The 25519-nt window shown below is 38.7% G+C and overlaps 1 protein-coding gene across 1 annotated transcript in view; it reads right to left on the bottom strand.

The window, feature by feature from the left end:
- Positions 1 to 368: 368 nt before the first annotated feature.
- LOC124170666 (neutral ceramidase) overlaps positions 369 to 25519 on the bottom strand; it is a 72597-nt gene continuing 47446 nt past the window's right edge. The window contains exons 3-15 of the mRNA XM_046549545.1: positions 25219 to 25362; positions 23467 to 23643; positions 20956 to 21083; positions 17205 to 17412; positions 14748 to 14957; positions 9968 to 10090; positions 9033 to 9227; positions 7638 to 7880; positions 5602 to 5697; positions 4640 to 4810; positions 2526 to 2641; positions 2059 to 2227; positions 369 to 776 (exon numbers count right to left, since the gene is read on the bottom strand). Coding sequence (XP_046405501.1) covers positions 738 to 776; positions 2059 to 2227; positions 2526 to 2641; positions 4640 to 4810; positions 5602 to 5697; positions 7638 to 7880; positions 9033 to 9227; positions 9968 to 10090; positions 14748 to 14957; positions 17205 to 17412; positions 20956 to 21083; positions 23467 to 23643; positions 25219 to 25362 — 2019 coding nt within the window. The 3' untranslated portion in view covers positions 369 to 737. The remainder of the gene's footprint in view (positions 777 to 2058; positions 2228 to 2525; positions 2642 to 4639; positions 4811 to 5601; positions 5698 to 7637; positions 7881 to 9032; positions 9228 to 9967; positions 10091 to 14747; positions 14958 to 17204; positions 17413 to 20955; positions 21084 to 23466; positions 23644 to 25218; positions 25363 to 25519) is intronic.

Raw genomic sequence — 25519 nt, 5'->3', positions numbered from 1 at the left:
GACAATTCCACAAGAGAACCTTGAAAAAATATTTGTGTCAAGCATACCCTCATGCGATAAGTGAGATTAGACTGCAAAGTATTCCCTACTTGACAATTTGCAGTCCAAAGACTCCAATCGCCGATCCCAGGGTTCGTAAGGCTGAACTCAGACATGGCGTTATTTGGTCTGGAGTTCATTTCTTGATTTCGTGCTCTTCACCGTGCATAGTTAAATAAAGAATATCCAGAGGCCAGAAATTGTGGAACCGAACTCGTGAATTATCTTCTAAATTCGTAATTACGAGTGAATCGCTGAGTTAGGTGCCGAGAAATTTTAGTGCACTGAACACACGCTCATTAGATAAATATTTACTGACGTAGAAAAGTCTTCGCAAAAACGACAGATCATAAATAAAATATGGCACTAAAATGTAATCTCACTGATTTTTACCAGAGTAATGAGTTTCTTACGTTATTCTCAATACGTAGTGATTCTTTTAACACACCGAAAACTCGTCAGGACGTTAAAAAAATATCAGACTTTCTGCTGGGTAATGCATTATCACATAATATTGGCAAGCAGCGATGGAGCTGACATTGCGAGGATAATCGTCATAAAAGGCATAAAAACGATTTCTTGAGACTCATTCGTGATCGGGGTACAAGTATCAGAATGGGTAACTTGCTCCTTCACTTGTCTCCATCATATCACAGTCACCACTTCCAGCATCGTGGCCGTCGCTTAGGCGTATTTTGTTACTGCTGTCGTGAGCCACTCCCAATATGATGCCGAACCTTAAAGAGAAAAGTTTATGAAGAGTGTTAGAAATATAAACCGTATTAAGAGTAAAAATGATACCATAGCATAAATCAACTAATGCCTATGATGTATACGTAATCCGCTTCTTAAATTCCACCTCGGAGAAATGGATACGACCAGATGCCCTCCACGAAAAAAGGATTTTCCCTCGGCAGATTGCATGATTTATAATTCGGAAAATATTTATACACCAAATTAATAGAAATCAATATCCTAAATCATGAAGATACCCTTTCCAGACTCAATGTTTACGTCGACTGCAAACTAAGACTTAAGGGAATTCATCACTTTAGCTTAAGTAAAGCACTAATATATAAAATTAACAAATAAAGCACTCAAATTCACTTGTGATATCAAATAACGCCAAGTTTAAGCTTCTAATTTGCCTGCTAACGTAGATGACAATTACACTCGTGTCACACGTATGGACAGTGATTGCGTAGCACTGCGAAGAGAGTAGTGCTTCGAGGTCACAAACCACACGTATCAGTCGAATTAAGTCGGCTGCTTTGGCAGTCAACTTCGACATTAAAACCAGAAACCAGACATAAGCCCGATTCGAATCGATTTGATTTTCCGAAGCATTCACACACCTCTAATAGTATCGATACCTTTAAGCACCGAATTTTCGTAAAATAGCAGTAACGCACTGCCAGTTCAACAATGTTTATTTCCAGAATTGTAACAAAGCCAATAAGGAATTGTTTCACACTGTCGATAGAAATAATTGTAATTAGCATAAAAACCAAGTAAGTTAAAACTGTTGAACTGAACGGAACGCCTGATAGGGTTTCACGAAAACTCGGAGCCTGGTTACACGGTATATTAACTTGTGCAATGGTGTAAATGAGGAGATAGATAACCCCCCCCCCCAAAGCCTCAGAGAAATTTTTCCTCATTTTTCAAAAATTTGAAGTTGACCCCACCCCCATCGCTACCACAGGCCATCCCACCCCCCCAAAGCATATTCCTAATTACGCCACTGAATTCGTGCGAGCTATTGTCTAAATTAACGGACGCGTGAATGCACACGAAAATGCACCTTAAAACCACCCAACTTGTACAAATGCATATGCAGAAAATAGAACCTGTTCTTTTTGGTTCATGCATTCGTACATGTTCCGTTCTGGTCCACAAAAATTATTCATGTAAACGGACATTAACTCGTACGTGTTAATGTATCGTGTAAACAGGCTTTTACACCGAGTGCGAATTATGGAATGCACCCATCGGTTGAAACCGACGACCGCCGCTCACCTCAAAAGTTCTGGACGTTCCGTCATATGCGTATATTCCTCCAAAAATATACTTGTAGCTCCCAAAGTGGCGGATGCGATAACGTCCAGGGGGGTCTCTTTCACCGACTTCCCACTCGACTGTGGCTTCACTACAGCCGAGGAGAAACGCCGTCCTCTCCCAAATGAACCTAAGAGGGTAAAATATGATGCTATTTCAAGACACGAATACAAAGAGGGAGGATAAAGACATCTTCTGCACAGTTCAAGGGATTATAAAATTCAATTCAATTATATTACATAGGATTAATCATTGTAATATTGATATGAATGCTGAAATCATTTGATATCTGCTCTCAGGGCACATTTCTACTTCAACGTTGATTTTTGATTTTTTTTGCGTAGAATTAGTCAATGAACCTTACCTGATAAGTTGTGAAAAATGAAAAAATAAATATAATAACAGGTTATATGCCTCTCAAAACTTACTTAGTGCACCAATTGGCATCTGTATAGATGACTTTCCAATTTCCATCCTCTTTCTGCCTCTCCACAGTAAGGAATGTTTTTTCCTGCCTTAGATTATTTCGCGGATGTCCAGCAACCTGAAATTAAACGCATAGTTTTATATACTGAGAATTTGCAGGTTCACGCTATGATTATAATGACGGGGTGAGAGAGACAAATGAAACAGAGAACCCACAATATTTCTCAAGGGTTTCCTTCTATTGACGCCAAACTTTAGTAAATAAGCTGTTCAAAACGAAAACTTAGGTTTCATCCTATCGAAATCAATTATGATACACACGAACATTTTTACGATTTCATTACAATATATATTAATTAAAAGACCGTAATGCCGACTCTTGACAGAAATTTTCAAGGACCACCTTGTTTTGGTATTGTCATGGGGGGATGGCTTAAATTTATTCACTTTCTGAACTAGTCAAACTACTGCTATTTTGTCAGCTATTATCACCTTTAGGCTGCTAGTACCTGTAGGCTGCTATGGTCGGTTATATTATAAATTCCAAATGGAACATTAAAAAGGTTAATTTTAATTCATACTATAAACTATTTTCCAGAACATGCCTAGGAGTAGGTGAGGACCGGTACTAGATAGAAATGTTAGCGAGGAACAAGGAAATAGGATTGCGGCGTGGCGTCATGAGTAGGAGCCGCTATCGATCCAGCGAAATGAATTTTCTCTTCTGTGAGATTTGAAGGCCCATCCTATGGAGGAATAAGAGCACAGATATCAGCTCCTTGGCGAAATAGGCAGTGGAAACGGAGTTCTTTCGAATACACGATGCTACACACTAGCATTTGGGACTCCAATTCTTCTACTCTATTTTCCCAGAGCTTTCTAAATAGGCTTCAAAATTGGGATGATGATAGGTTCGGAACGATCAGGAAGGGATACTCTCGCATCAGGTTGACCGTTAGCGAAATCTGATGTTTTCTGTCCACAAAGAAATGGAGAAACACCCCATGATTGAGAGATGGTCCCGAATTTTTTTTGTAAAGGATGAGAGGGTAAACGGAATCTCAGAGGCCGGGACTTCAATTCAACGAGAGACTCTCCTGTGGTGATTACGACGACGCCCCATTTTTGAGACCTGTTTACATGATAACACGCACGAGATAACACCTGAATGCATGAATAATTTTGGTGGGCCGGAAAGGATCATGTACAACTGCACGAACCAAATTAGAACCGGTTCTATTTTCTGTTCATGCATTCGCACAATTTGAGTGGTTACACGGTTCATTTTTGCCTTTATTCACGCGTTAATGAGTTTAGACATTAGCTCGTACGGGTTACTTTACCGTTTAAATAGTCCGTTAGGATAGGTTTGAAAGGTTAAAATTAAAGAATTAAATAAAAATGTTAAAATGAAAGAATCATGCGCCGAAATCAAACTCGCGTTGTTACAATTGTTCTTCGAGAAACGGAAGTCCACAATAGAGAAGTGATGTCCCGGAGTATTTTTCTATAGGTGGTGAAGGGAAGCAGCTGGAAAGGAGTTTTTCAATTTCGCAAGGTTGCAATCTTGAGGCTGGATCTACAAATCAGAGACGTTCTTACCCTACAGCTCAAGAGGGCTTAGAGTTGGAAAAGAAAAGATTCATCGCCGCTATGATGAGCGCGAAGATGGGATAGGTTGGGAAAGAAAGAGAGTTTGACGAATCTCTTTTTTCTCTTGATGAGAAATGAACATTTCTCTACATATGGATGAGAGGAACAGTTGGTAAGTGGCAGGGGCGCAGCTAGGAATCAAGCCTAGGGGGGGTTTTAGGCACAACTAATACTGGATACTTAGGGGGTATGGAATACCCGCCAGGGGAAGCTGGAGGTGCGGGGCCCTCCCACAGAAATTTTTTTAAGATATATGGTTCAAAATTGTGAGTTTTACGGTCTTCTGAGGGATATTTTTATAATCCTTAGATTATTCTATAAGTAATATTAATCTAATTAAGTAATATGGATTAAACTGAAAAATTTCTCTGAGCTCTGGGGGGGGGGGTTTATCCTCCCCCAAAACCCCCCCTCGCTGCGCCAATGGTAAGTGGTAGCGCGGCAAATCTTTCTCTTTACTTACAAATTTCACTCGCACTACTTCGCCTGGATAGACGACTGCGGGTGGCTGCTCTATGACTTGGCCATATTTGGTTTGCCAGCGTGGAGAGTCGTAAAGCACGGGTGTAACCAAGGAATATAGACTGCTTGATGGAACAGTCGGAGGCCTTGGACCGGGGTCCAATTGTGTTCCCTATGGAGAGAAAAATTAGCAGGGTTAATGCTGTACTGCCAAGATGATAAAAGAAATTAATACCAAATGAAATCTAGTGGAGGCATCCAAATAGCAGCCATGATTAAATTAAATATATTATTGAATGAAATAAATAACTTTGTTTTATTCCACACTTTATTTTAAATAGACGACCCGGCATCTAGTGTTATCATCAGGTTGAAACCCGGGTCGTGCTATTTAAAATAAAGTGTGGAATAAAACAAAGTTATTTATTTCATTCAATAATGAAGCAATTCCACAAAATAACGCCTGAGACCGTGTCTCATAATAAAAATATTAATTTAAATTTTTAAGCAAGAAATGGCCTTTAAAGCACTATCAAGGCTTAATATGCTTTAAGAAGGCAACTATCAGGGGTCAGCATTAGTGCCATTTGGTCAAAGTGGGTGCTAAGGCGATAAGGATTCCTTACTTATTTAACTGCCGACAGCCACAAAAAAGACTACACTGGATAGGTAAACAATTAAAAAGAAAAATTAATTTAAAACAGCAGTTTTTCAGGAAAGCGCCAATCGCTTCAGAATGACTGAGAAAAGAAAACAAAAAATACCAATTCTTAAGCGAAATCGGAAGAAAAATATTTATAATACTCAACAATTGGTCTCCCACGATCTCTTGATATTAAAAATATGGAAACAACGAAATTTCCACTGCTTACGCATTTTTCGACATTTATTATCCATTATTACTACAAAAATCATGTTCAAAAATGTTTCGGATAACACAGTTTAAAAGAACAGCTCACTCACCTCTACCAAAGCTCTGGCAAGTTTTGCATATTGATGAAGGAATATGGTCAGGGTGTGTGGCCCGTAAATTGTGGAGGCTCCCTCATAACGTTGAACCTGAAACGAGTGGAAGATTAGGAAGCGTTGACAAAAAACGGAGGTAATCATCCCCGTAAATTTAACGCCTTTGGACGGTTCACGAGAAACCAGGTTCTGAGAAGTAAGAAAACTTATTTGCGCCCAATATGACGCAACATGAGGAAGACTTGGTAGAAGGGGTAAGATTAAGTGGTACAAGGGAGGGAAGGGGATGACCTACGTAGACTAAGGTGCAAGTAATAAATGGAGAGGCAGACTTTGGTCAAAGGTTGAAACTTTCGTGGACCATTTTACATAAAAATTGAGTTAAATTTATTAGCCAAACTTATTTATTCTATTTCCCATACCCAATTAATGACGTGGCTCACCAATTATACGAATGAGCAAGGAATATTATACTTATTTGAAAAATTATATTTATCGTGAGATGAAACTGTTCAACATAGATTTTATCATGAGCAAACACATCACCATCATCATCATCTGAAGTTCTACAGCCCGGTGAGGGACTTGGCTTCCTCTATCATATGCCTCCATTTAGTTCATCTTGTTGATTTCTTCCTCCATCTTGTAACTCCCATTTCCTTCAAATCATCCTCCACATTTGGTTGCATAAGCAAACAGATGCTATGATAATTTGCATCACTTTTATGTACACAATATACGTATTAATTAATTTTTTAAATTTAGGTTTTGGAGGAATTATCGCAATAGTAAATAAATATATTGTAAAATGATTTTCCCTCATTGAATTTGGACAAAAATAAAGATTTGATTTTCCGGCGTTTATTCGCATATTTTTCTGCAACCGACATTACGTTTGGGAAACTGAAAAAAAAACACCAAAACAAGAATGAACAGGCGATCAGTCTGGGATCGTTTGGTTACTGCGTACAAATGTCGGACAACAGAACAATATCAATTGGGATCAATGGCTAGTATTCAGCAATAGATGTTCAGCCAGACCAGCAATTTCAAAATGCAGCCGCCTTCGCAACCACGGCCCCCGCACGTTCGGCGACCATATTGTCTTCAGGGGTACTCGAGAACTGTCATTTTTAAAGATGGACCGGAAGACGAACATTTCAAAAAATACGTCACATTGATTTTGGAATTGACAAAGTGTTATTTTGTACGATAGAAACAATATAATTTGCTAAAAACAATTAATCATCTATTAGAAAATTATGCATTTTAAAATTTTAGTCCGTGAGATTATAAATGTATCCCAATTTCTAGGTGTATTTCTTCTTATTAGGTGCAGAAAAAATTAACAATAATCTGACAAAAATAAAACAGTTTTATTCAATTTTATCCTTTTGATATGAAAACTAAAAACCTTCTACAGTGCCATTACCAAGATTGGTCACTGCAAAAATGGATTTACTTGAATATCAACACGTTCGCCCACAATAATCCCTAGTCAAGATTTAAATATTTAAGTATAATTTCTAATTAATGCTCACCCTTCGATCGCGCCGAATAACAAAGTGACGTCTTAAAACCTTTTTCTTCATTTTCTGCGAGCTCCTATTCTCATTGAAGAATTTCCAACAGATTTTCGCATAGACAGACTGCGCCAGGTGCATCTAGGAGCTATTTTTTTCAAATTCACCCTACCGAAAATTGGATTCTTTTCAATTCCAACATCATTTCCCAAAAGAGCGCTCTGGTTAAACTGGTGCCTTTTCCGATGATAACCTGGATAACAGCGGTCACCAGGCCTCCCACCTCAGGACCTCTGGCAAAAAATCCTTAAGTAGTACAATTATACAATCATTTTTATAATTATTGAAGAAGTATCTAAAATAATTTCCTTGCGCATTCACTAGAAATTCCTCGAAATATTGAATACGTTTTCGTAGGATTGCCTTGGAAGGTTATAACGGTGCCGAGAACAAAGCGATGGGTAAGAAAGGGCGCGAGGACGTCCGATCGCATGAAGAATGTAGGCCCACCTGGTACTCCTCTGGCGTGGTTATATAGTCTGCATATGCGTTGGAGAGTCCGGCGATAATGACCCCGATGGGCCTTTCAGCACCGGCAGCCACCATTTCCTCAGCCACGGCGTCCCTCATCCGCCGGCCCGACATGGTCGTAAACTCGCCAGGCACGGCCGCTATCACCACCGTCTTTGGAGACCCGAGCATTAGAAGCTGTGTGGACAAAATCTGCGGCTGCCACTCGTGCGGGAACTTTATCTGCAATGAATAAACGGGATATTGTTTTGCTTATGGAGCTGTATTCAATAGTACATGCTCTTCAATCGGGAACGAAGCGTGAGACCAGGAGCTGAATAGGCCATAAGAATTAAGACGTTTGGGAACATCCGTCAAGCTGTTTTATGTCTTTTCAAGTGAGTTCACTTCGAACGCCAATGACCGAAGGGTGCCCGTATTTTAGGCACCCCTCGTAAATCCTGGAGACGCCGCGCCGCGCGCCGGTGAGAAAGAGATCGGCTATTTCCTTTCTTATAAGACGAGATAGGCATTACTCAGAAAAACCGTAGCTTCTATCAATTTATTTTAAACGTACCAAAAAAGGAATAAAGGATTTTAAAGCTGGGTTCATCAGCGGAAAATTTAACAAATTAAAATATTTACAAGCAATACATCTAAAGAAAGAAAAGGTAAAAAAGGAAATATAAACGCGTTGAATAGCAAATGTATGGGAATCAACGGATTGTAAATATAGAGATGGCACCTTAGCGGACATGACTGAGGAGAGAGGATTTAAAAACAGACGGTGCCGAGATGAGGTCCTGGGAGGGGGACTGGGAGGTCAGAAAGTTTGGAGATGGTTGAACTGGGATATTGATAACCGAGATTTATGAACGTTTAAAAGGAAACTACTGCATGTGGCAGGAATAATAACAAGCCTTTGAAAGAGGGAAGGAGTAAATGGGGCCCGAGAGTACCACTACACAATGAGAACAATACAGCAGAAGATAATCATGATTTGGAAGTGTCATTCACAGAAAGAGAAACACTATCACAAGGTGTAATAGCTAGAAGCAGGTAAGATATTATTGATGCTTTCAGGCTAAACTGTGCGAAACCTTTCCGCTATGGAAAATTAAAGAATAAACTTTATTAGGTTCACTAATACATTTGAAAAAGCACGACCCGGGTTTCTTATCATAGTTACCTGACGATGTAACTATAGTGCGAAAAAAATTGCGGGTGACTCCGTAAAAAGTTATCACCGTGGCTAGTCCCGGTACACTTTAATATGTAACTATAATATGAAACCCGGGTCGTGCTTTTTCAAATAGATTAGTGAATCTAACATAGTTTATTCTTTCATTATCCATAGAGAAAATATTACTTTCCCCATATGTTCGTCAAACCTACCTCTCCGGTTGGCAGCAAGATGGGTTTAGCGCCGTGGCACTCCACTTGACTACTGCTGGGTTGATGTATCAGGTTTCGCACCTGGTTCCAGACGGAATTTTCCCTGGTCGAACCTTGACCGAAGATTCGAGCCCCTGGGCCATCGGTAGTGCCAGCACCGAAGCTATAGCCCATGGCGGGCAGGCAACCTCGAGCCTGGAAAGACACGATGGCTATAATTTGCCTGCATAGAAAACCACTCAACAGTTCGGCTGAGTTTTACTGATATATCCATGACGAAGAACATAAATATCAGGAAAAGGAAAAGTATCAAAGGTATTCTAATAATATGCAATCGGTAACAACATCGGTCGACGGCATAAGGGGAAAATGAAGTTCCTCAACTAATCCAAATGTTGAGTTGAAGTGCATAGAATTGTTCTCAAGGATAGACAAACAGTTTTACGAGTGTAGCGAAGTAAAAAATGCAAGTAAAAAGTGGCACAACCGAATATTTTGATAATTCATAATCGTAGGGAGTAAAAATTTCTAAACTTTTGAAATCAAAATCAATATATCAAAATTACCGGGTTTATTCAAGAGTATTATTGTTAAAGTGAGAAATGTAATCGCGGGTCATGTAGTCTAAATACATTGGCCGTCTAAATAATTAATTATCCATTGAATTGCCTTCGTGGCTCACGATTTATCTATTGACGTCAAGAAGCCACGGTGGAAAATGTGTGAATTTTCCGCGATGTTAAATTTTGGTAGGTGGGCGAATAAAAAATTATGAATTTTCTAAGTTTTCCTCAGATTACCATGGCGGCTAGAGATAAATGTTCGGGAAGAGGCTTCCAATGCATCAAAGATCTGTGAATTCAAATACTTGATCATAATTAAATCCAACTAAAAGTAAATAATTCAAAACCTCCAACAAAGAATTATATCCTTACCTTGATATCTGACCTGGATATTCGATCAAAATACGTCACTTCTTGTTCCGGCATGTCTACAAACTGATGAATCACCTTCAGCGGTCCAATGATTTCAATGGCATCTGGATCGCCGAAGAGTTCCTTTAAAGTAAATGGAAGAGTATCCTTTGAGTTGTTGATTAAGGATAGTTCAATATTCGTGTTCGCTTGCTCACTCATCACCTCCTCCTCGAAAAGGGCATAGTAAGGATATATGTTTTTCTACCAAAAAAACTGTATTTTCCATTGGTATTGCTCTGACTGTTTCGTGTGTTAAACAAGTATTTCCTCAAATAGAGCTCAATTTGGAAAAGAAATCCTACTATTCAAGAAATGAAGGGAAAGAAGTAGAAGAGTGATTTTTCCCGATTGAAATGTCTCTAGGTTACATTATGAGGGGGACTTACCAAAATATACCAGATCGATAGGGTCGCCTAGGAGATGAATCTATCGAAACACGGAAAATGGTTGGGAAGTCACACGCCGTGGGCGTAAATCGATAAATGAGATGAATGAGGAAACGAGACGTTGGAGCAGCGTTACCAAAGGGATTTCATCTGCGTTAAATCTAAAATGACGATACACTCCTAGGTCTTTCATGGTAAAATATCCCTTCGAGGATCGGCAACCTCTCCATTGTTGCGGGCTCAAATTTATATGGCAACGTGATTTATTTTCTTCAGATATTAATATGAATAAATTGTACAAAATTGAACGCAAAAATCTCTCCACAAGCACCTCCAGTGCATCAGAACCTGCATCTCCATCCTTGCCGACGTTGAATAAGTTATTCATCGAAACGTTGGCAGGGATTGAGATGAAGGATATAACCCGGATGGATACCCAAGAACTGTTTATGTCAAAATATACTATTGTTATTGACCTCTAATGACTGCTAAAACTTTGTTCTTCCCCGCTATTTTTCTTGGAAACTGTATATAAATACCCTAAAATTCAGCGCATCTAAACAATAAAAAATATTGCGGTGGTTATCTGTATGTATAAAAATGTATTTTAAATCTGAAGTATAAAACAATTACAAACGGAAAAATGATTTAAGGTGTAACATGAAATTCATGCCAGAAAGAAAAAAGTAGGCACTTTACCTAACAAATTAAGACATCAACACTAATCAATATACGTTTGTTTAGTCAAAATATTAATTATTTTAAGATTATTTTTTTAAAGTGAATCTGCAGTCAACTCAAGCTGCTGAATATATTCAGATGAAAAAAATGTGCCGTAATTATACTGAATTGCTATCAGAAGCGGATTATTCGGGGTTGGGAGCGGCCGACTCCCGAGGTTTCTGGAAATGTATGAAAATAGTAATCACAAAGGTGATTTCCTAAAGGCCGTTTTACACGGTACACGGAATTGCGCAATCTGACGTTCGTGCAAAGGCGCAATCAAAATTGCGTCGTTTAAAGCGGTGAATTGCGTGAACACATGCGAGAATGCGTGGATGCGAGTCGGCAAAATAGCCCCTGTTCTAATTTCGTTCATGCATTCGCGCAATTCCGCGCCATTTTAGAAATTAATGCAGCTCTAACCTGCGCAATTCCGTGCCCCGTGTAAAACGGCCTTAACACAAGTATGTGTAGCACATTCTCCATGCAGCACGAAAAGTAGTGAATCTAGTAGCATTTTGAGGGGGCAAAATTTTTATTTCACCACCTCAAGAAACAATGCTTAACCTTTAAAGGACGGCTTTAAATCCAAGATATATCACTGCATGGCCGTGCATTTAAATGGCCTAGGTTTAAAATATTAGCAGCTCTCCAGTTAACTCTCGAGCGACGAAACTCATTATAAGCCGATTTTAAACGAAGTGTGTCTCAGTGGTCCCTAAAAAGACCGCAAGGCCATAAACGAAAACATTAGGTGGTCCCTTTAGGGACCGCAAGGATATGATAAAGGCTAAAGATGGCGAATATCTGAAAGCCACGTGTCTCAGCAGACGCATTATCGCTGAGGGGCATTGCATACTATCAAGGCGCCGCGGAAATATTGAACCGCCCTCCCCATGACAAGGACCTTAATCCGCCACTGAGTGAACTGCCACTTCGAAAGAAAGACTTTAATCCGATCCTGATTAATATTATGGCCTCAATTTAAATTTTGGCAGCGAAGGACACAGCGTGTCACAGAAGTTTTACTCACGGTACCCTTCGCTGGATCATCAATTTATAAAATGCTTATAAAAAGCTGTCAGAAAGTACGTAATTGCTTCGAATCTTATTGCCGCTATGCTCTTTTTCCACCTACTTTACCACTAACGTCTCTAACTGCTGTAGTTCCTTACTTTTCTCTGGAGCAGCGCGCTTGAGCGGGAAAAAATTCTTTATTCCAGCAGCTATTAATACTGACGGATATCTTAATGGTACAGACTCAAAGACGCCTTTTGACGGGTTGAAGGCTAGCGCTTGAAATAATCTAACTCCTCAAAGTGACCGGGACTTTCCATACGGTATTTTAAAAATAGCAGTCTTGAAAGAACTGCCCGGATAATAGGATCTCCTCCTCTTTAAGGCTAGTTGGCCAAGATCTCACTTTAATGGAAGCATGAAGGGATTCCAATCCATTTTATGTTGCCACGTAAAGATTAGACTGCTATCATGGACAGGATAACACGTCCGTCAAATTGCATTTGTTTTCAAAAAGTCTTCTCTTAGCAATTTAGATAGAAGAGTGGCTGATAAAAATAACAGGTCTTTATTAGTTTTTGCTTTGCTACAAATTAGGTGCCTCAGTGGCTTGAACAGTAACCAAAGGTTTGTGGTTCAATTTTCTGTCCAGGAGAAATTTTTCGTTGGAGAATTAAAAAGGGCTTTAGCGCGACTCATTCATTACATTTCGTCAGGGCTAAACAAAAATAATGCAATATCACGAGACATCCTTACAAGCTTAAGAGCGAAATTAGGTTATATTTTCTCACAAAAAAAAACACTTTCACACTTCCAGCAGTTCAATAAGGCTGTAGATGAAATTAATATCATTGTTGTTTTCAATGTTCTTCTGATGCATTCTTCCCATGGATGATCCTGAGCTCATTGAAGATTTCCAATTATGAACTGTAATAAAAAAACATCACGGTCAACTATCTTATACGGCTGGTTTACATAGCACAACATAAACGCATTCCGAGATTTTTAATCAAATGCAAATATCCTCGCGGTGTGGTGGAACTTAGCGAGATGGAAGATGGTATTGACGTAGAAAAGAGGGGGTGAGGGGAGCTGTCCACCCTGGGCGCCCTTCAAAAGGGGCGGCGCTATGGGGTTTGTCATGACACTTAAACAGGGGTGGGTATTGACTTTGGCGCTCCCAGGAAGCAGGGGTCGGTGAGCAAATCTCCACGCCCGAATCGCGGAAATTTTCACTCAAGACCAGAGGGAGTGTGTTTGACACATGTCGGAATCAGGAGATGGTAATTCCGAGCCGGAAAGTCGGGTCGGGCGGCACGTGTGGTTCACCGGTCAGGCACAATGTGATGTTTGCCCAATTCCCACCCATACACCCACGGATATTACAAAAGAGGATCCTTATGACGGCCTCCAGATGTGCTTTCACCAGCCGCGCATGTAAATGGGTTTACAAAAGTTGTTTGAACGTGGTAGTTTCGTGCCGATGACGGGCAAAGCGATCCGAATTTCACGGAGAAACAAGCTATAATCATGGCGTTTTCTTCGTTGAAGCTCTCGCGGATTATTGTAGCTGTGGGTGATGTTTTTTTGAGTGTGGTCCGCGAACTTATTCGGGTTTTTTCCCGACGTTTCGTAGCCGTTTCTGATCACATTTTCTTAGGGAATAACGATAGCTTTTCCGATGAGGCATTTATAAGGGTTCACGGAGGTAAGGAGATTGAAAGGGGAGGAGGTTAACAAAAATTTATATTCCTGATTATGTGATTCATGAAATTTATAACTTTTCAGTGCTGATATCCGCCATTGCAATTACTTAACTTCAAAATATTGGAAAAAAATTGGATCGTTCTGCACCCATCGCCGCGCCGCGGACCTTTTTGAAAACAGACTAAAAAGTGATCGAAGTGGCAACAGAAATCAACCTTCTTTAGGATGGAATATGGCCTAACCTATGGAGTACCCTTGCACATACCATCTAGTGATGGAAAAATCGATTTCCATTAAAATCTAAAATCGATTTTGAACTGTCAAAGATCGAGGAATTCGACATCGAGCCATGATCTTCGAAATTCGATTCAAACTCAATTTTCAAATTCGATCTTGAGCATTTCGGTTAATCTCAGGAGCGTCACTACCGGGCGATCATAACGTCATCCGTCCGATGTGAAAGACTTATCTCTAAGAGTAGGAAAATTGGAAAGGCACGCCCCCGGCCATCAAGGGCATCTCAATTAACTGATATTTCTTAAAAATTTTAGTGAAGACGAACGGTTCCAAGAGGTGATTCAAAAACTTGAAATTGCGTGCATTTGTAAATTTTTACTGCTAAAAAAGCTGCTCTGTAAGCACATTTTTTTGGATTTTTTTACTGCTCAAATGTGTATTTTGAGTGTTTTTCGGATGAATAACAAACATGTTCTTTATACACTGTATTTAAAAAAAATAATGCTATATTTTTTCGATTAATCGATCATTTCGATTTTTGTTGAAAAGTCGAGCTTTTCATTTCGATTTGAAATCGATTGATCGAAAAATCATTTTGATGCAGACTATTTTGACCATCACTTTTCCATCACTAACACCAAATACCCATGGGATTTTGTGGTCCTCACCATCGCCTTGCCGAACAACCTCTCGGCGATGATGCGGGTGCTCTCGAACATGTCGCGGCCCGGCCCGTGGGCCACGCATTTTCCCGTCTCGCCGCCGCATGTGCTGCTCAGCTCGTCGCACGGCTCCCCCGTGTCTATGCACCGCGGGCCCAGGATGTTGGGGGACACGTCGCCCAGGTTGCTGGACGCAAACGCCGCCACGAAATCTCCCTGAGGGCAGAAGATAGAGAGGAAGAAAACAGGAGGACGTGACAAAATTAGCCACTCACGAAAGAAATGAAAAAGTTCATTGAATAATGTACATACTGAGTAGCCTTCTGTCATATTTTGGCGCAACTACATTAGTGGATTCATGAAAGCTCTTCTCAGGCCAAATCTTCAGTATCGCTCTCACATAAATTAAACAAATATAATTATGCTAGTAATAAAATAACGAATATTTGCGATATTAGTATAAATCATGTAAGTTATAAATAATCTAAACATGACAAGAAGAATAAGTAAATTCACAGACTATTATTAAAAATACGATGAATGGGGTAGCGGACGCTCCCTATTGGTGAGCATGTAAATGTATTAATTTATTATATTATACGTAAGTTTTGTTTCCCTAATATTAAGGTTACCATGTATTGGTAATGATTGAAACGTTTGGAAAATTCTGGAACGGAGCTTTTGAGATATACTGCTTGACAACTTTTTAGCATTATAATTAAAAATTATAAAAACTGGCATAAAATAATTTTTGATCTATGTTGACAGCTTATAAAAAAGAATATGCTTTAAAATGAGCACAAATGCATTACTTCATGGCATTTACGAGCGTATATACAGGAATCATATTGCGGAAGTGAAGGTATTTCTGCAAAAATGTGAAAAAACAAAATGCGCATAAATAGCGTAAGGATATTTTATTTCATAAAATGGTATTGTGATAATTTTTTTTGCGATTATTTAACATTCATCAAGAAGTTTTGATTCAGATCTGAGTGCCCTATGGCTTTCGTTTAATGCATTTATATGAAATAATCCAATGCTGTAAATTGCTGTGTATAGGTATATACGGTGTGATCTGCTATAAGTTTTTCTTTAGTGATGGCAAATATATTAAAAATTTGAAAAAATGATCTTTGAGACCATCTAGCCTTCCTCGAAATATTTATCATCTAATATCTAGTGAGCACTTAATGAACCTGTTATCTTATGATTTATCAACTGTGGACATGATGACCGTATTAGGCGTTCTAGGTAGGCAGACGAGTTCCGGTGTTCTAGTTTTAGCACTATAGTAATTGGTTCTAGTGTGTACCAACAGAAAATGAATTAAGGGGCTAGTTGAATTTAGTTTAAGGGGAAATACTTTTTGGAAATTATAGTATTCTTTAAAATTAATTTAGTGGATGAGAATGTGGACATTGAATAATGTTATGTTAATGCATAATCGCTATCTACACAGGTAGCATGAGTGCAGGAAATGCAAAATGTCATCTTCTCTCGAGTAACACGTATGGTTTCAGCTAAGTTGCCATTTGATTCTATATTCACTTGGTACATTGCGTTGCTAAGGATATTTGAGGCTGGGCTTCTGCTGTTGTACAGTACGTTGATATCTATTTATGATTTATTGTTGATATTTTCGATAATTGGATAAAGACCTAATGCAAGCGCGCACAAATGTGAATGTACTGGTTAGGAATAACCTCCATTTCCAGCGAAAAGTAGGTGGAAAAAGCAGTAGTCCCGTCATGCCATAGTTCTGCTTGAAAAGTTTAGGGGTAGTTTTTATTTCTTCATCTCTTTGTGTTTTATGGGGTGCTGAATCCGAAGCTGAAGTTTGTTGGTGAAATTTCGTGACACACTAAAGCAAAACATGGCAATTTTTTTGGCATTTCGTTAAAAGTTGTCGCATTTCGAGTCATGAACAAAAAAGCAAAAAATAACAAGTTTCTGTCATTTTTTTAAAATTTTGCGTCAAGAAATTCCATTCACAAACCTCATATTCGGATTTGGCGTCCCAAAAACTTTGAGAAAGAAAGAAAGAAATCAAAACAACGCGAAAACTTTCTTACCAAGACCCATTTGGAGCACATAATGACTGGAATACAGGCTTGCACTACCATACGATTTGACCTACATCAGTTCATCCAACCGAGGAAAATCAATAAAAAATTAAACGTTAATATTTGATCAATGTAAATGTAGCTGTAGATCCACTCCGATGACAACGAACGTGTCGAGCCTCGAAACTTCAACAACTGTAAAATGAATCACGTGATTTAAAATCAACAAAAAATCCTTTGACTGGTTGTCAGTAAATTTACTATAGGCTGAAAGTTCGCAGCAAGCGTTACAAACTTGAATTGAAAGTTTAACCGTAAAATATATAGAAATAAATTTGTATCTTCTTCGAAAGATGTCCTAAAGCATAGTATTTGGCATAATAAATGAGCACATTACTTTTCCCGGCAGCTCCCCCAGGTTCATTTCCTCTTCAAACAGCAATGATGCATATCCCACGTTGTCACTTGAAATAAGCGTATTAGTGTTATTCATGCTAGTCGGGTGAACGGCATACCAGCTGATGACTCCAAGTGGTCGATTACCCAATTCTTCTGTACTCATGAAGCGAAGCTGCATCATCTGCTTATCGGTGTTGTAGGGATACCTGAGGATTATTCAAAGATTTTTGTGGTACCACATGTGTGCCTCTTTAAAATGTAACACATCATCACATATCGAAAAGTTATTACAATCAATAAAAATCAATAATTTATTTTCATAGTACATCATAATTATCATACACATCAGCTAAGCATTTATGAATACTCCACACACCCTAATGATAAGGATTTATGTTTATATTGAGGGTTAAGATATAAGACATCACCTCTCTGACTTCGAGGTAATATATTCTTATCCGACTTCGCCATGTTCTCCGTCTAAGCGCACCAAGCAAATACTATATTATATGAGTATACTATATTAGAATTATTTTTATAATATTTAATTAATTAGTTCATTTAATGCAGCCCAAAGACAGCACAAGGCATGTTACAAAAGACTCTCAATAACAAAGAAAACAATTATTAAAGAGTAGAAAAACGTAAATAACAATGAAAAAGTAATATTCAACAGTATTATCAAACAAAAAATAATGGTAGTATTCACAGGGTGGTGCGAAGAATAGGGGGTAATTACGACGGAGACGGTGCGAGATAGATGAGGGATGAAAAAAGGATCAAAATTTGGAACACATTTTAAATATGAGTTAATGGAAGAAGGGAGTTGCAATAGAAAAGAACATTTGGAGACAGAAAGGCGGGGGTGAAATATGAAGTAGGTCACTCGACCTCGTCCCGTACGAAGGAACACGAAGCGAGAAAAGACATAGAAACTCAGGTGATCTATAATTGCCATTAATTATATATATGAAGAGTCTCCTTTAAGCAACATTAGAGTCGATATAGACTCCTGGTAAGTTGGGAAAGCGATGATGTCGAATCTAACGACCGTCGCGGTTTTCGCCCGCTAAATGAATATGCCAAAACTGATGACAGAAAAATACCCACATTTCAATGCATCGTTACTTCAAAAAAATAATCAATATCCTTGTACGAGAATGCTGCCGGCAAGACTTGGATTTCTGAGGAAAAAAATATCAAAGGCCGTGACGGCATGGCAGGGGATGAGCAAGATTTGGTGAAAAGTTAAGACGGTATGTGATGGCTTCGATTAACCATGCGAATTTCCATAAGCTTGACATAATTATGCTATATTAAAATACAATATGATGAGAGCATCGCATATCGAAAAGTTATCTCTGATGACAATTAATGCAAATCAGTAATAGATTTTCATAATAAATCATAATTATCATACTCGTCAACTAAACATTTACGAACACTCTGTAAACCGTAATGGTAGGGGTTTATTTTTAACATGAAGGATATCGCCCCTCTGAATTCAAAGTAATGTGTATTTTTATCAGACTTTGTCATGTTATATTTCAGGCAAGATTTTACTTCAGTGCATTATTCCACTCACCACCCCAAAATGTAAAATTTTCACCCAAAGGTCTTGAAATGAAATGACCAACCGTGGCGCGTGGAAAAGTTTAATGAAGTTGGGATGGAGGGTCAAAAAGTGGCATATAGTACCACATTTAGTGAATCGAGTTCACGTAAAATGCACGAAAGAATTAATGCCAGCAGACAGACGGCTGGAGAATGGCACAGAAGTGCTGAAACCGATCAGGAAAATACACGTTATTGTGGAAAAATAACAAGTATATATTTCTTATTTCTGCAAGCATTGGGACAGGGGTAAATTCCGCTCAAATTTAGGGGGGGTTCATGACCTGGGTCCGGAAAGTATGGAATACCCCCGAAAGAGAGCGGCGTTCTCCCGTGTAAAATAAAAATAAAACAATTTTTGCACATTTTTGAGCATAAAATTTCATCTATATTCTTTAAAAATGATGAAATTGAACAATTTTAGACATTTAAGGGTACAAAAACTATTAAAATAATGAAAATTGTTGATGAAATTGGGGGAGGGGGTCATTTCCTCTGTAACCCCCCTAAATCCGCCACTACATTTGGGATTTGGAACGCGAAGAATGGAATGGTTGTCTTGACAGAAAGGAAGATAGTTTAGTATACCTGTATGTCGCATTAAACATTGAACTGTTAATGAATAATAGGGAGAGGAAGAGTTAGTCGATGTCGAGAGGAGGCAAGGATACTGTTCTCCGTAATGGCGAGGTGGATAATGGTCAAGGGTAAAAAAATAGATTAAGCTTTATAGATGAAAGCAAAAGGGGAAGGATATATTCAGAGAGGAAGAATGATACCGATAGCGGACAAAAACTGGCGCTTGTATGAGACTAATGTGCCGATATAACCTCTATCTGTCCACACCTTCACTTAACTAAAGATCAGGCATCTATTTTCGCGGATGCGCATTCAGTTTCTACGCTTTTTCAACGAGAAAGTGATGAATTGATGCAGTGTATATAATCCCATAATGTTCATCTGTAACCAAGTGCCATATTTTAAGGACTTATTGTAAGTCTTCATTTGGCAGTTTTTTGGAATCTAATCAGTCGCATCCCGGTGAAGGACGATAAGCCTCATTATCTAGTTCAAATAACGCACACTGGGAACAGAAATCGGGCTTTTTAAATATTATGTGGTCCCAAAAATAGCGCTAATGCAATAAAATAGAACATAGTGGACTATTCATCACAAAAATTCACGGAAAAAATTATTTAACAGGAATTAATTGCATTGTTTAGCCCTAAGTTTATACCGGCGAAGCATTTCATAAATTTTAGCACGCAGTAGTTTTATACGCCACGTATATGGAAAAGATCATGTTTCTCGTATCCCGTTATAAGGAGGAGGGGTTAAGTGCCCATTAAGATGAAGGATGATGAACGCGTGGCTCGTAAAAAAGAGCGTAAAAAGTTTTTGAGCTCAGTGAAAAAGCTTTGGAGCAGGATCCACAGGGAAAATAATTAATTGAGAAACATTCCCCTTGCACGTTGGCCATTACGGAGGATGGAGTGCTTGCTGGCTTACATTAATATAAAACAGAAAAAATGCAATCGACTAATTTTTTTTAACATCCCCACAAAGTGATAAAAAATAAGATTTTCTTCAATTTTAACAGTATTTCATGCAATCTCTTCCCAGGAGTTTAGGTTTTAGTGATAACTTAAATTAATTTACATCTCATCCAAAGCTAAAAATTACTGAAAATTATCGAAAGACAATAATATACGGCCCTGACACGGTAACCATACACGAACTCAGCCGATGCCCTCTTCGCGCTAATGATTACGACTTTTCTAAAGCTCTCCCATTTATTTCTTTTAGCGATAGAAGAAGAATACTGATAGAGAGAACATGATGATTCTTCTTCATAAACATGAATACCATGACATATTTGACGTCAAATACTATGAGAGGATAAATGCAGAGTTTCTGTAAAATGGATGGCATCTTTGATAAACGAGCGCACTTCATGATCTACATGCTTTGCTGTATTTATGAATTTTTACCAATTAAATGTCAAACTGGCAATGCGTATCCAGCTAAATATCATAATTCACGAATATTTATAACAAAGTGCCGTGACGCTGGCGGGTAGGGTACACTTATGATATGTGTGTGTTTATTATATCTTAGTCATATTTCATACTCACCGCGATCGTTCATATTCAGGATTCGCTTCGTAGGAAGAAGGGCTTCGGTTAACACTAGTGTCCAGCAATTCTCCTTGGGTGAAGAATATTCTTCCAGGCACCATATTCTCGTGGGCTCGGACAATACTCTGAAGGGGAAAAAAACCTCTAAAAACTGGAGAACTTCCTAGCGTGAATGATGATCACAGTAGGTCATTATATAATGTTAGTGTAAGTTGCAAGATCTCTTGGTAATTAGTCAAAATACTAGTTTCTGGCTGCATTTTGCCCTACGGCAATAAAAGTTGTGACACAAATTGGGGGGAACTAAAATTCATTTGGGAGGAATGCATTTTTTATTAGGGGGAGAGTCTTGGCCTTAAAGTTACTGATTATCTAATACAGTAACCTAAAATAAAATTTTATAATTAAAAAATCGTATTATACAATACGTATACGTAAACGGGGCGCGGGATAATAAATTCTTACATTAAGGCCTCCCAGTATATTCTTTTAATTATTGATGTCATAATAGACTCGGGGTTATGAGGATTTATTTCCTGGCCTGGAATTTCAATCGCTTCGATACCCAATTATTTACTCCCCAGGTTGACTTGTATTATGGATTATAACAAGTAGGAAGGAACAAACATAACATTTAATATAGATGATATGATAATAGTGTAGACGTTTGGTCGCTCGAAGCCATTGTCACATTGTTCATGGAATCTGACGCTGCTAAATAGGTACTGAAATGAAGTTGTTTGCAAAATGGGGTAAAAATATAGAAGGAATGATAATGATTTTGGCTTGCTTGAAAAATAGTGAAAAATCACAATGAATGAAAACATCCTTATTTATACGAGAAATTTAATGTTAAAAGAAATATGAAGGAATAAGGTTTGAGGAATAACAAAGTAAATAACAGGATAGAGTGAAGTGCTGCATCAAACCTAGGAGGAGGGGGAGGCAAGGGACATCAAATGCTGTTTGCGCCACGAGGCATGAGCATGAAGTGAAGAACACGGTGAAGAACACCGTGGCCTCGACATTAGCCTTCTATAAACGAAAGGCGCCACGGGGAGCAGATATGAATGGGCCACCGACGAAGTGCTACATCTCACGAGCCCTTGAGTCAAGGTAGTAATGAAAAATTCGATTTCGATTAAAATCTAACATCGAGTTTTAACAGTAAAATATCGAGGACGTCACCGTCGAGCAGGGATGCCGACTTACAAAATATATTGGGTGGACCCAAACCGGGGATCTTGCCCCGGGAAATTTTGTAAGTAGTGAGTTTAAGTTTTTAAGCATTTTAGAAGAGTAATATGATCAACATTAGAACCCTCATAACTCGAATCTCGATATCTGGACACACCGGGGAAAATCGACAAGCCTGACACATTTTTACCTCAAACCCATAATGAATTTTTGAGGGGACTCGGGCCCCCTCAGGCCCCATGGAGTCGGTGCCACTGCTGTCGAGATATGATCTTCGAGCTTCGATCCAAACTCGATTTTTCAACTTCGATCTCGAGCATTTTTTATCATCTAAGCAGCGTCACTATCGGCCTATCATAACGTAATCCATCCGATGTGAATGACTTATCTCTAAGGCTGATAAAATTGGAAAGTCACACCCTCCATCATCAAGAAAAAATTTTAATCAGTTGATCTTTTTAAAAATTTTAGAAACGCCGAATGGTTCCAAGAGGTTATCCCAAAGCTTTAATGCGCGTGCATTTGTGATTTTTTACTACAAATAATTCACGCTTGTGTTCTAAGTAGGTTTGTTTTCTCCCTCTAAAAAGTGTATTTTGAGTGTTTCGAATGAATAATAAGTATGTTTTCTGCAAACTACATTTTTTTACAAAAAATAACCGTATATTTTTAAAGATTAATCAGATTAATCTATCTATTGATTCAAATTTAGAAATTTTTTTGCGAAGTCGAGCTTTTCATTTCGATTGAAAATCGATTGCTCTAAAATCGAATTTGACTGACATTTTTCCATCACCAAATCAACGGTACCGAGAGGTCACATGTTGATGGCGCACAGTAAGACATTGGAGTCGTGACAGGGTTCGTGAATTTATGTATGTGGGGATTACGCACATAAAATTGATAAAATCTTACCAAAAATTAAAAAGATAACGAAGAGCGGCATCCGCTAAAAATAGTGGCCAAGGAAACTGCAAAATAATTTTGGGGGAGAGTCCTACGTTATTGAGGGTATAGTTGTCAGGTTTAGGGATGTGAGCTGTCGAGCCAGGAGGTGGTAGAGAATGTGCCATTTATTAGCACAGACACTTGTCATTGGTACACACAGTTACAGCACCCAAGTAGAGACCAGGATCTCTCTGAAATATTTCCGCCACCACTTGGGTTTTGACCCAAGCCATGAGGATGGTAAGCCAACACTCTGGTCATCATGCCAACGATATACCGTAAGGCGAATAAGTGCGATAAAATGTAAGTGGATGAGAATACTTTTTGATGACGTGGGTATAAAGGAGTTTAAGGCACACGTACCCTTGTTATTCCAGCAACGACGGAGTCGAAGGATTGTTTGAAGAATCCCAGGACGGAAATGTCGAAGAGTAGCTGCTTCAGGAATCCTCCGGGCGTGGAATGGGTGTGTGTGGCGCTAATGATCACATTTTGGTCATCGTAAATGTCACCGTAACGCTTCTGCAGATTTTCTATCACCTGGGAAGGGAGAAAGCACATGGTCCATTCGTCAAATAATTGCACTTATAGGTATCAAGAGTGCATTACTAGACATTGCGCATGGAATACCCTCATCACCTAAACAAGTATATACTTAGATCTATGCAACTAAGTAAAACTCAGCCATATAGTTTTACGCACTACGATTGATGAGAATCATCTCCGAATCTTTCGCTGATCGAGCCGAGGCATCTGGCTATAAGTTAACAAAATTGATGAACCCCCAATTTTGTACAGAAAAAAATGCTACTCAATACTCCAAGAGCAGAATTGTCATAAATGTAATTTAGGAGCTGTTTCCCTGTAGCGGTGGTACTTCCAAAATTTCTAGTAATTAGCACCAAAGCTACAATTGACTTATTGATTTAAATGGCCTCCTGAAATACTCGGAAATATTGATTAAATATATTAATGCAATAAAATATACTGCCATTGTCAATACATCGATTTAAAGTGTCGACTAAATGTACGATCTCAAATACTTTAGCACAGTAAATACATGCTAAACAATTATATATGTATTTAACTATGCTCCGAGATTCAACTCAATTTAAAAAAGAGAAGACTTAAAAGTTTTTGAAGAAAATGCATTGATTTACTTATGAGCTAATTTAAAGACTTAAAGATTTAATGAAGACTTAATAGGATGTTTGAAGGTGCATGCATAGAGGTAATAACGATTAATTGCTGGAATCTAAGGTTGGCTCCTTGATTTGTTTCAAGCTTCCACCTCTATTTCATTCACTAGAAAGTATATTTTGCGCCACTGTTCACAAGAGATTCTTATGATTCATCGCGTTATAAAAAACTAAATAATTGGCCGATTATTTAAATTTTACTTGAAATTCTCAACGTTGCTGATGGATTTAGTTTAAAAGAACCGCTTCTGCGCCTCTTAATGATTCAATATACGAAAAAAGCAAAACTTTCATCAAATTATACTGGTTCTTTTACAACCATATCATTTGCTCTCGTATTATTTTTCAATAAGTGGACATGAAGCTTTGTACGCCATATAAATTTAAAATTAACTCACTTTTAGTCCTTGAGGATTCATGATAACATTCCATTTAGAAATCAATGTTAAAGAGATACATTCGGATTATAAAAAGGTCCGATATTTTTGAACGAATTTTAAATTTGACTATCAATTAATATTTCAAATGTTATCGCAATATGTGTGTTAATACATGACAATATAAACCCTTATTGATAATTATAGCCAGCGATAAACATTTTTTCTGCCATTCCCATGCAAGCGCATATCTCGCAGAGCGCAGGTCGCATTACAGAAGCGATATATGTCACTTCTATCAAGCAAAATTATATGGTAAGCAGTAATAATTAGAAAATGTTGTCAGAGCCACCCTGTGGAGTGCCCCGGGCGGGTCTAGCCAATAGGGGGGCGTGCACCTTCAGGCATCCCTACCCTTGGTAATCCTTACTTTGGTGTGGCCCCTACCCCTGTCCCTCCCCAGTCAATCATTACAACATCCAGATGCCTCCTGTTCCAAACACCCTTGTCCCATGCTTAGCCCCAACCCAATCACTCACCTCAGCTCGGACACTGTAGCCGACCATGGCGAGGTCCGCGCTGACGAAGACCACTCGATGGCGGCCGTCACCAATGACGAACGCCCGGGAGAACTGCCGCAGATGAATACCGGTTCCCTTCTGCTCCAGGTTGGCGTAGCCCAGCTGTAACAAAACGGTTGAATTTCACCTTAATAATATGAAGAATGGCCTCCAAAATTGAATCAATAGACTGATCTACGTGGTACTTCGTAAGTCCGACACAAGGGGAGGGGCTTCCTCTTTCAGAGAACTGTGGAGGAGTCCCCAAAATAATGCTCAC

The sequence above is a fragment of the Ischnura elegans genome, chromosome X (genome assembly GCF_921293095.1).
Source record: "Ischnura elegans chromosome X, ioIscEleg1.1, whole genome shotgun sequence".
Classification (NCBI taxonomy): Eukaryota; Metazoa; Arthropoda; class Insecta; order Odonata; family Coenagrionidae; genus Ischnura; species Ischnura elegans.
The sequence above is the reverse complement of the archived record's forward strand: the minus strand, read 5'-3'. Positions and strand labels throughout refer to the sequence as shown.